Source organism: Tamandua tetradactyla, chromosome 12 (assembly GCF_023851605.1).
Source record: "Tamandua tetradactyla isolate mTamTet1 chromosome 12, mTamTet1.pri, whole genome shotgun sequence".
NCBI lineage: Eukaryota > Metazoa > Chordata > Mammalia > Pilosa > Myrmecophagidae > Tamandua > Tamandua tetradactyla.
In genome coordinates this window covers 7,660,222-7,672,473 of record NC_135338.1, presented here as the reverse complement: position 1 = coordinate 7,672,473, position 12,252 = coordinate 7,660,222, and the positions used below count along the sequence as shown (strand labels likewise).

At 39.7% G+C, this 12,252-nt stretch overlaps 1 protein-coding gene across 4 annotated transcripts in view; it reads right to left on the bottom strand.

Moving 5' to 3' along the window:
• Positions 1-699: 699 nt before the first annotated feature.
• Positions 700-12,252, bottom strand: part of ARMH4 (armadillo like helical domain containing 4) — a 170,491-nt gene continuing 158,938 nt past the window's right edge. For 2 of the 4 annotated variants that reach the window (XM_077122530.1, XM_077122531.1), the window contains 3 exons: positions 9,298-9,329; positions 1,719-1,856; positions 700-1,456 (listed from right to left, as the gene is read on the bottom strand). In XM_077122530.1, the coding sequence (XP_076978645.1) occupies positions 1,388-1,456; positions 1,719-1,856; positions 9,298-9,329 (239 nt within the window). In that variant the 3' untranslated portion in view covers positions 700-1,387. The remainder of the gene's footprint in view (positions 1,457-1,718; positions 1,857-9,297; positions 9,330-12,252) is intronic. The other 2 variants (XM_077122528.1, XM_077122532.1) reach the window with 1 other exon arrangement.

Here is a 12,252-nt window from a genome sequence, read left to right as displayed (position 1 = left end):
CTGCTTTAGTTAGTTTTCAGCCTCATGGGTAAACAGAAGCATGTGTCCTAACTCAGAGCAGCCATGAGTAAAAACTCTGCAACTTGCTTTGTCAGCATGACAGAAAGGGCCCACATAGATGTGAACAAATTCTCCATGGTGTAAATTACTAAAATAGTGTCAACAGTAACCTTTAACTCCTCCCTGGAAATAATCCAAGTCTTTACTCAAAAACTCAAGAAACCACAAGTCCCTGAATGCACGTGTTTAAAAGATAGGGCAGGGAATTACATTCCAATGTAAGTGGGAAATGATATCACATAATCCAACATCACCATGAGGGGATGCCCTGGGAGAGGCAGGTTTTCCATGAGCTCCACAACCACCATGGCTCTCGCCACTAAGCTTGCTTCTACCACACAATATCTATCTTTCTCCTAAAGCCAAAAAAGGAAGGACCAATGGCAGCTCACTCCTTCCATGGCCAAGAACAAAGACATGGAAAAGCAATGCACTGAGTAATTCAGATCAGTGGCCAGGCAGCCACAGAGCCCAAATGACAGAGATAAATGCCCTGCAAACTCATCTACCCTCATTTTCCTCTTGATTTCTTCTTGACAGAGTTGAATGGGACAAAAAACAGCTCTTAATGACAAACATCTACGAGTCTGTTGATAGGTCTGTCGGGCTCAATTACACTATTTAAGAAAACAAGCATACTTTAAGATTGAGAGTCAATTTAATGTATGATCATTTCTGGTGCATTTTTTCCTTACCAAGAATGAAGATAAAACAGAAGGTGAAAAATAATAAAACCGGTAGATTGAAGCACATATGCAAGTTATTTATAAACCTACCTATAATCCTAATGTACCGAGAGGTCTTCTTAAGGAAAAAGGGTATTTTTCCAAGTTGCTGCTAACTTTGAGACAAGTGCAGTATATGCCATGTCCCTGGAGTTCATGTTTTCAAGTAGCTGGAGTACAATCGTCAGAAGTTATTTGTTGTCAAGATTTCTATTTCCAAATTCAACATACCTTGGTGGCAATAATGGTTAGACTTAGGGCAAATAATCCAAACCAAGGAAAGCTCACTGTGGTAAAATACAAACTATTTACTCTACCTAATCTAGCAACTCCTACTGGACACCATGTGCACTGCCTATTTATAAGTTATAGCTCATGGTTGTGGGAAATCCACTGCAGGATAAAAAAAAACATTGTGGTGACGTTTAGTATAGAGCATGCCTTTTCTGCTCAGAACAAGAAAAATCTACTACCCCACAGAGAGTGAGGGCATGATAGCAGCAATACGGCAGCATGTTCTTCTTTTTTTTTTTTTCTTATGCTCAAAAATTAAAAACAAAATAATAACATCATTGACTATCCCAACCAAGCCCCAGTTCAATTCAAAATTCATCTTCGGAGCTGTCAGCTAAGAGCATTACTCGATCTTGCATGCTGTTGAATTCTCTCTGCTAGAGAAAGAAAACAGAAAAGCATTAATCTCTTTCTGCCATAGACCAAAGCTGAGAAACAGGTTCCCTTTAAAAAAAAACAAAAAAAAACACAACACACTAGCAACTGAAGCCCGAGAGCAGCTGCAGCAGCTAATCCAAACCAATGGGTACGTGAATACAGTTCTTGCAATCATTAAGCCCCGTGTGCTTTATTAAGCAAATTAGATAAGCGGGAGAATGTTCTGGAACTGATTAGATTTTGCTATTGTTGGTTCCGTACCTTTCTTTTATGTCTTTTGAAGCCATTTCTCCTTCGGCGATTCATAACCTTGATGCTGTAGAGTGCTCCCAAGATGAACAAGGCTCCGGCTATTCCAACCCCTACAGGCACAAGCATCCCAGACATATAGCCAGCCTGCTTAGAAAAGAACACACGCATTAGGATGCTGGACAGACCGCAGCCCTGGGGTTCTCGTCCCTGCTGGACTGCAGCAGGTTTTATATGCTGTGAATTCCCCCACTTGCTTAGTTATAAAAATAAAATCGCACCTAGAATACAGTTACTTTGTAGGGAGAGGGCAGTAGAAAGAGAGGAATAATGATTTGACTTCAAGTACTTAGAGGTAAAAACTGAAATAAATCAGCCGGTCCTAGTGGCACCTCCAGCCACTTGCCTAAGCACATTTGTCAGCATCAGTTTCCGGTGACAGAAGTATAATTTGTATTAAAGATGGATGAAGTGAGCTTCTAAAAATGCAGGCACTATCACAATGCTATAAATTGGAAATACCAGCCCCAGTGGAGCTGCATGAAGGCTGAAGGCTTCTCTGGAGTACCGTGTTTCTTTGAAGGTAAAAGAGGGTCTTTTATTTTGGTGGCTCACTATCTTTCATTTTCAATGCATCTGGGTAAGAAAGGAGAGAGGAAAGGGCTCCTAAATGAGTAAGAAGTGGGAGGTTTTGGAAACCGCAGGGAAGAAAGAGACCTGCAAAGGTCTTTAAAGAGGCAGGCCATTAAATGTTGGAGAAAAGGCAGAAAAGACAATAAGGAGAGCCCGTACACGTAAAGTCGACGGAGTAATTTACATGAAAAGAAATAAGCTGGGGGTTGGGAGGGAATTCTCAGTGTCCCCAGTCCCAAGGAAAGGAAATGGCAGAGAAGGGCACAAAGATCATCCAAAAGAGCCCAGAAGGAACAAAATCAAGTGTGACTCCCAGATGCCCAACGTATTCCTATGGCTACCCGGGGGCTAAGAGAACAGTGAGATTCCCACTTTCCTGGGCTTACATAGCTCAGGATCTACCCATGAGCTTGGGGCAAGATCTTTGTTCGAAGGGAGCCCTTTGCGCCTTGGGCAATGTCCCCATGGGCTTTTCCCATACTGCTCTCAGAGGAACGAATAGTCTGGTTTTCTTTCCAAGAAAGCCCCTCCTGGCAACCTAACCAGACAAAATACATGGATCCCTCTCCCACCCCCAAAAAGCTGTACCAAGGACTTTATGCATTATATTAGGGGAGAAAAACATGATTCTTTTGACCACCTAAAATTTCTAATACAGCACAGACTATTCCTAGTATCTTCCAGAATGAACCCAAAACAGAGACGGACTGAATCATGTCGCCCACCAAAGGCACGGTCCGGTCCCAACCCCTGGCTCTGCGGATGTGGACCCATTTAGAATAGAAGGACCTCCGAAGGTGTTCCTAGTCAAGGTGTGCCCAAACTCAGTGAGGGCGGGGCTTAGTGCAATATCGCTGAAGTCCTGATCAGAAAAGGAATTTGGGCATGGAAAGAGAAGCCACTGGGAGAAGCCATGGGGGAAGCAACAAGCTGGAAGTCAGTGGAACTCAGAAGAGAAAAGAGAAGATGCCACCATGTGCATAGCCAAGGAAGCCCAAAGACTGCCAGCCCAACCAGAAGATACCAACCTGAGAGGAAGCAAATCTTCTAACTTCTGAAACCATGAGCCCATAAATTCCTGCTGTTAAGCCAACTGGAAGGTATTTTGTTTTAGCAGCTGAGAAACTAATACAGACAGAATAAAAGCTTTCTAAAACATGTGGAAGGGTGTGGTCTGTGATTCTTTCCCAATATTTCTAGAAGCAATAGAGCTGACCTTACAAAACCTCAGCCTGTGTGCACAGGGTGGCTCACTCACAGGTTCTCACCTCCACAGTCTTCAGTTAGGGCAGAACGTGGAAATTCAGAGTTGAGAACCCTACCAGGAAACAAAGCCCAGCCATTTCTCAACAAATTAATATGCTTTGTTTGGGCCCAAACTTTTCCCAAGCTCTTCCATATCTACTTAAGGTCTGCAAACCTCTCTAATTTTTAGAGGCAGAAAAACACTGGGCAGTAGCAAAGTCTTGGCGCTTTCATTAACACTGGGAATATTTTCCTTCAATCATCATTTCCAGTGCATGGAAGCTTATGCACATGCTCAAATATGATAAACTTTAAGCCCAGTATATTAGTCTTTATAAAGCTGTACATTCAAAGGATAATACTTGAGCTTTTAGAAGATAATTGAATCAGTCTCTGTGTGAGCCTCCTCCTGCTATGTAACTTAACTTCACACCAATAACATGAATATTCTGAAAAAAGTCACTCGGTCCATATTTCTTATTTACATATTTAAACCACTTGTTTCTAAGGCTTTAAATCATATGCATTTCACAAAAATTCAGTTAACATAACTCTTCTCTCTTTCCCTCCCTTCATTTTATTTATCTATTTATTTATTTATTTACTTTTGCTGGGTGTTGGCATCTCATGCTTTGAAATTACAAGATGGGAACAAAACAACCCATCACCTTCAAATGTGATTTAACTGTTCCTCTTTCAAACTAAGGAGAATAGGTTTTTCCTTTAGACTTGCCTGTGATTTGTTTTCTGAAGAAATGAAAATAAATAAGACAGCATGTTCATATACATGTATATTTTTTTAACATGGGCAGGCACTGGGAAATGAGCCCAGGTCTCTGGCATGGCAGACAAAAACTCTGCCACTGAGCCACCGTGGCCCGCCCCATATTTTTTAAGTTATAAATTCTTCCTAGACTCTTTTTTTCTGTTTAAAATTATTAGAAGTACAGATGCCCCTGGATATGACACCTGAAAAGGACACAACAGCACCTATGCATTCTTAATACATAACCTGAATCTAATCATAGGAAAACAACTAACAAACCTAAAATAAGGACTATTATGTTAAAAAAAAAAAAGACTATATTCTTTAAAAATTTCAGTGTCATAAAAGGCAAAAGAAGACTATATAAATATTCCAGATTAAAGGAAACTAAAAAGACATGAAAACTAAATATGTTACATGACCCTAAACTGGAGTCTACACTGGGGGTGGGGTGGGGGTGGAAATATTATTGGCTCTTATATGAAAAACTTATATGGTGCTAGATTAAATAAAAGTACTGTATCAATATTAAAGGTACCAAAGCTGATAACTATACTGTGGTTTGGTAACAGAATACTCCTATTTTCAGGAAATACACTGAAGTATTTAGGAATAAAGGGCCATGATGTATGCAACTTACCCGCGATTAGTTCAGAAAAAAGAGGGGGATGGGGAGGGACAGGGACAGAGACAACACAAATAATAAGGTAAATGGGATAAAATGTTAATAATTGGTGAATCTGAGTAAAAAGTGTAGGGGTGCTCTATGCACTGTTCTTATTCTTAAATCTTTTCTCAAAATTTGAAATTATTTCTGCAAAGAAAGTTTAAATTTTTAAAAAATAGATCATAAGCCAAAATATTACAGGATATATGGTATTTTGTTCCTAGTTTGTTGTTTTGTTTCTACGAAAGATATTCTTCCTTCTTAGAAAATGTATTTGTTCAGAAATAACTGTTTTCACAAAGCTTGAGAAACACAAATACACTGTAATGCCTAAAGTTTGTTGAATTCAGAGTCCTCTTATGATCTCTGCGAAATAGCGGTTCTTAAACTTGAGTGTGCATCAGAAACACTTTCAGGGCTTTATAAGAACAGACTGCTGGGGCCCACTCTGAGAGTTTTTGATTCTGTAAGTGTGGGATAGGGGGCTCTTAAGTCAGAAGAAATACAAAGTTGTTGTGTTAGTTAGATTCAGTTGTCAACTTGGCCAGGTGAGCATAGCTAGTAGCTAGTTCTGTTGCTGTGGACATGAGCCAATGGTAGGTGAACCTCATCTGTTGCTAATTACATCTGCAGTCGGCTAGGAGGCGTGCCTGCTGCAATGAATGACATATGACTTAATTGACTGGTGCTTAAATGAGAGACCACAACATAGCACAGCCTAAGCAGCTCGGCATTTCTCATCTCAGCACTCGCAGCTCAGCCCAGGCCTTTGGAGATGCAGAAAGAAGTCACCCCAGGGAAAGTTGCTGGAACCTAGAGGCCTGGAGAGAAGGCCAGCAGAGACCATCCTGTGCCTTCCACATAAGAAAGAACCTCAGTGGAAAATCAGCTGCCTTTCCTCTGAAGAACTAACAAAATAAATCCCCTTTTATTAAAAGCCAATCCGTCTCTGGTGTGTTGCATTCCAGCAGCTGGCAAACTAGAACAGTTGTGCTGACATGAAAACAGAGCTTCTTTACACAACTAAAATGTAATGAATCTTTGGTTTTCAGAAGCAATTCAGAGGTTAAAAATACTCATCGCTAGGGAGCCAAGTCGGGGTTTGCCCATCAAGCACCACCAACTTGGACGTCTAACCAGGAAGGATGTTAATGATGGAGTGGGTTTAGGAACAGCCCCTCAATATCCATTCTCTCCTTCTTCTATAGCAATGGGGGTTGGGCACAGTGTGGTAGTTAGATTCAGTTGTCAACTGGGCCAGGTGAAGGTGCCTAGTTCGGTTGCTGTGGACATGAGCCAATGGTACGTGAACCTCATCTGTTGCTGATTACATCTGCAGTGGCTAGGAGGCATGCCTGCTGCAATGAATGATGTTTGATTTCATTGGCTGGTGCTTAAATGAGAGAACTCAACGTAGCACAGCCCAAGCAGCTCAGCATACCTCATCTCAGCACTCTCAGCTCAACCCAGGCCTTTGGAGATGCAGAAAGAAATCACCCTGGGGAAAGTTGTTGGAATCCAGGGGCCTGGAGAGAAGGCCAGCAGAGATCACCCTGTGCCTTCCCACGTAAGAAAGAACCTCAGTTGAAAGTTAGCTGCCTTTCCTCTGAAGAATTAACAAAATAAATCTCCTTTTACTAAAAGCCAGTCTGTCTCTGATGTGTTGCATTTTGGCAGCTAGCAAACTAGAACACACAGTATAAAGGCTACTCGCTGCCTTGGTACAGTTTGGTGAAGGAAATATATTGATGGAAGTGGTCTTCAAGAGAGGAGGAGTGCCAAGAGAGGAGGAGTGGGACAGGGGTGGGAATCTTTTCCTCCCGTTTTTTCTCCTTCCTTCTGGCTGGAATATGTGCCTGGCTTAGCACAACTGCCATCCAGAACCTAGTGGTGAACTTGAGAAGGAAGGTCACAGATGGTGGTGCATCAGACAGAAGGAGCCTGGGTTACGTGTAACCCCCACTAGCTCTTGACTGCTACCTCCAGATTCATAAATGAGAGTCAAACTTCTCTCTGTTAAGTCACTGTTGTTAGGGATTTTCTGTCATACATAGCTAATGCAGGAACTAAACAACAACGAAAGGACTAATTCAGAACTTTTGTGAACACCACCTTCTCTAAAGTTCAGCTCACCAATGGAGAAACCAAGACTGAAACAATTAAATGAAGCTAAACCAAGAAGATGCCCTGGAGCACAGTTCAACAGGTGGTTTAATTTTCAGTTTCAAGGGATTCTGTGACTGGAAGAGGCAATATTTTGCTCTCAAGCGGTTTCTGAAGACAATGGCTGATAAGACCTTTATAGATAGGGCAATAGAGAGACAGAGAGAGAGAGATGAATATATATAGGGGTATGCATGGATGTATGTACACACGTGCACATGTATATGTGTGTACGCACACGTATATGTTTACACACACATGAATGTATGTATCAAGTGACTGTGCAAATAAATATTTCAATCATAAGGGAAACAGAGGTATGGAAAAGATTGCAGTGAGTTCTTCTAAGAAAGAATCAAAACAGAAGACTTTAAACAGAACAACCATGATTAGAGACTTAGCTTTTCATCGTCCAAATGTTTTGTTTGTTTTAAATTAAAACAACTGAAAAAAAAAGCCACAGAAGCAAATGAAGAGGGAGCTGGAAAAACTTCAAAATAATCCAGTAAACTAAGGGCCATACATAAAATTATTTCTCTTGGTAAAAAAGAGCAAGGAGAAGCTGTCAGGCCTCGGAGAAAAGATGAGAAAGAAAGGTCCACAGGAATAAAAAATGCATAACTTTTCTCTAACGCTGCACAGAGTTTTAAAGGAGATGGCGCACAGGTAAGAAATGTTGCTATAGCTAATGTCAAAATGGACTACATACCAACTTTTTTTCTTACATCTATTTTGTATCCTATTTTTGTAACTCAGGAGAACATTTTATATAAAAATAATGACATACGGATTCCTTAACGCGCCAACACCTCTTTAACTTTCATCACATCATATTTCCCACTGAAAACTAATAGAAAACCTTACCAATGTAAATATATCCAGTGCTAAATTTTTGAGCTTTTCCTCCTCCAAATAGTACTCAATCCATCTGATCAAACCTCCCTTGGACAATTAGACCCATTACAGGAACCAAAATGACCTCCACTGACCTCAAGAGATTTAAGGATTTTCAATGCCACTTTTAATATATATGAACACAAAACAGTCTCGACCTCAAAAGTTATATACGCTGTATTTTACTAAGCAGAAAAATAATTATGCAAGGAATTCATATAATTTTAATTGAAATGAATGTTATATTTTCTTTTATTCTTTAACACTAAACTGAAATTAAAGAAATATTAATCACTCAAATACGGGAAGAACTGGCCCCAAATAATAAAAAAGATATGGGATAGCACCAACGGAAGTATATTCTGAGCTGGTAAATCAGAGGTAACTCAATATCTGACAGTTAAAAAGATTTCCGCTCAACTAAAACCCCAGTGAAATCTGCGCTTGGCTATAGCGATGGAATTTGATGCAGGCTACAGCAATTAGAACTTCATCAATATTTTTATGAGTAATTCCTATTTAAGATTATGTGGAAGCCAGAATTAATGCAAGACACGAAAATATTTTTCTATAATTGGCCATTCCAGACAAGACAGGTCATTAAACACTTATTTTAAGTAGAGACACAATGATGGACTCATTTAGAATTTCTAAGGAGAATACTTGGGTGTTTAGGTATTTCTCTCTCTCTCTCTCTCTCTCTCTCTCTCTCTCTCTTACACACACACACACACACACACACACACTCACACGCACACAATGTTTAAGGGTGCCCTTTCCCTCCACAAATATCTATTCTTGAATTGAGTCCATCAAGTTTTGTTCTTGGCTTAGAGAATCAATGCCTTCTAAAACCCAAGTTCTTTCTTCCTCATGCAGAAAGATCAAGTTTGAGAGAAAAAAGAAATACAGAAATTTCCTGGAAAAGACTTAACCTTGGTATGTCTGGGATATTATTCAGTTGAGCATGTGTGACGTGGCCTATAAAAATAATTAGTGTTCCAAAGGATATGATGACTCTTCTGTTCTAAAAGAAGGAATTTAAAGGGAAGACTTTTCTTGTGGTCATGTGGTTTTACTTGGATTACTTACTTAGAAGCAGGCCTATATCTTGGATTATCCGAATTAAAATAATAAATTAAAGTTCCACTATTCTGGGGATCTTTTATTTGCAAAGCCATCCCCTTTAAAATAAATCCAAAAGAAGAAAATACTTTTCTTACCTTGTCTTTTAGCTTTTCCATCCAACTTCTCACTAGAAAAAATAAGATAATAAAATGTGAATGGCCATCTTTTAATCATGTATTTCATAGTATTAGGTAAATTTGATAGCACAATGAAGCTTTTATCAAGTGAAACACAGTAAAAGGGTCAGCAGCATTAACATATTGACATTAATGGTCTTATTTTTTGTTTTAATTCTCACTTATCTAAAAATGCAACGTATAGCAAAAACATATCTCTCATACCATTATGAGATGAATGGAGACTATTTTTGCTTGCTAAATGCCTTTTCTATGACTACTGAATGCTTCAGGAGGAGGTCTGGAGAAAATAAAATGGAAATCACCTTTAAAACATCAAGTTGTTCTTTTAATCCGGCACTCTTTCTTTAGATTTATTCCTTAAGTTCATTTCTCCTTGAAACACAACGGGAATATAGCACTTAAATCAACGTCAGAGAGCAGAGATTAAAATAAGACGGGGCAATAGGCATGCCAGGCATGCCTAGCACTTGCTCATTTGAGAGGCATTTCCATTCGTCTTGGAAGAAAAATCTAACCAAAGGCAAGAACAGGAAATTTTCTGAATTATGTACAGCTTGAAAACTGTAACATTCTATCACAGTGTGCCCAGTATGAAAAATAAAAGCAATAACCAACTAATATTGATTAAAGTTATCTGGCAAGTGCTACATCAACCATGATATTTTATGTCAACCGTGATTACACCGCTTGGATATATGCCAAAGTGGAAAGAAGAATCGAGCAAAATGAAAACATACATTAGAATGGTGATGTCAAATGTGGTTTGAGGCTGGGGTGGGGTGGGGTTCCCCTTACCTGCCTCCTAAAGTTATAATAATGTTTCAACACTGAACAAAAATTCATTTTGTAAAAGCATCAAAGAGAGTAAAAAAAAAGGCAAATACATCCTGATTTCACCCTTATCATAAGGCAACAGAAAATTAATAATAATGATAATAATTCTTTGGGATCATTAGATTTCCTTAAATTTGCTTTCCTCTCTGGGAGTTTCAACAGATAGGAAGGAAAGGAAACAGAATGGCATAGCTAGAGTTGGCTAACTAGGGTTAGCAAATTTTTTCTACAAAAAGCCAGTTAGTAAATAGTTTAGGCTTTGGAAACCATAAGTCTCTGTCATGACTACTCAACTCTACTGTTGTACCACAAAAGTGGCCCAGGTAATATGTAAACAAACAGGCATGGCTGTGACCCAATACAAATTTATTTATGGACACCGAAATTTGAATTTTGTGTAATTTTCACATCATAAATATTTTTCTTGGGATTTTTTTCAACCATTTTAAATGTTAAAGACATCCTTTGCTCACGGGCCATACAAAATGGCAGCATGCCAGATTTGACCATCGTTTGCTGACCTGTGCCATAGAAATACTTTTCCCAAGAGGTTGACGTCTTCATTTAGAATCTGACTCTAGTTATATCTGACAATAGTAATGATAGCTAACGTGTTTAAGGCTTTAGCCATCACAAAGCACGTCTACACATATTACATCCTTTAATCAGCAAGTCAATAATAAATATGAGAGTAAAGTATGATTATGCTCAGGGAAAAGATGAGGAAATTGAACTCAGAGAAGCTAAGAGATTTTCCTATGGTTAACCAGAGAATAAAGAGACACTGGAACTTAAACCACAACCTGATTTAACTATTCACAGGAGTAACACTTCCCAACAATCTTGTGTGTGTGTGCATGTAATACCACCACTTTTCTGCTCTCCCAGGTTGAAAACAAGGAGACAGTTTTGGTTATTCTACCTTCTTCAGTTCTCTCCGTGTCAGGTTTCTCTTCCCTCATCGCTCTGTAAGTCTCAAAGGGATTCAAGCAAGAGTGGTGGTGCTCAGATCAGATAACACCAGAGTAGTGGGAAGGTCAGAAATTCCAGGAGCCTCAGGGATGAGGCCAGGGGTTAGTCATTCCAGGAGTGGCTCCATGAAGGAGTGAGTTCAACCACTGAGTCACTGAGTGGCCTTGGAGAAACTAATGAGCCTCTTGAGCCCTGAGTGTCCCCGTGCTGGTTTGAAAGTATTATTTACCCCAGAAAAGCCATGTTTCAATCCTGATCTAATCCTGTGAGAGCAGCCTTTTCTTTTACTCCTGATTCAGCACTGTAGGTTGGAAACTTGATTAGATTATCTCCACAGAGATGTGGCATGCCCAACTGTGGGTGTGACTTTTGATTAGCTGGAGATGTGACTCCACCCATTCCAGGTGGGTCCTGATTAGTTTACTGGAATCCTTTAAAAAAGGAAACATTTTGGAGAAAGTTAGAAATGACAGAACCTCAGAGCCAAAAGAAACTTCACAGCAGAGCTGACATTTATGTGGACACATGGAGAACAGAGACACCGATGTTTGGAGATGCTTGGAGCCCAGCAGATGTTGCCATAAGATGTTAAGCAAGCTAGAAACTGGAAAGTGTCAAAGGAAGCCAAGAGATGAAAGCCAGCACCAGAGAAGCAAAATAAGGTGTCCCCACAAGAACAGAACGTGAAGGCAACAGAGTCCAGGAGGAAGACATGAGCAGACCCCAGCCATGTGACTACGAGGCTGACAGAGATATTCCTGACCCATCGGCCTTTCTTGAATGAAGATAACCTCTTGTTGGTGCCTTAATTTGGACACCTCCACTTCCTTAGAACTGGAAACTTGTAACCTATTAAATTCACCTTTTTAAAAGTAATTACAATTCTGGTATATCGCATTCCGGCAGTTTGCAAACTAACACATTGCCCATATGTAAAATGAAGATGGAAACACTTGTCTCACAAGATTGTCATGAAGATAAGAAATAATATGTGCAAAGGGTCTAACACAGTAATTGACAGAGAGAAACCAGGAAACAAAAACAAGAAAACTAAGACAAAAGGGAAGGAAGAAAGGCAAGTGAACTATGACGATTGTGTTAACA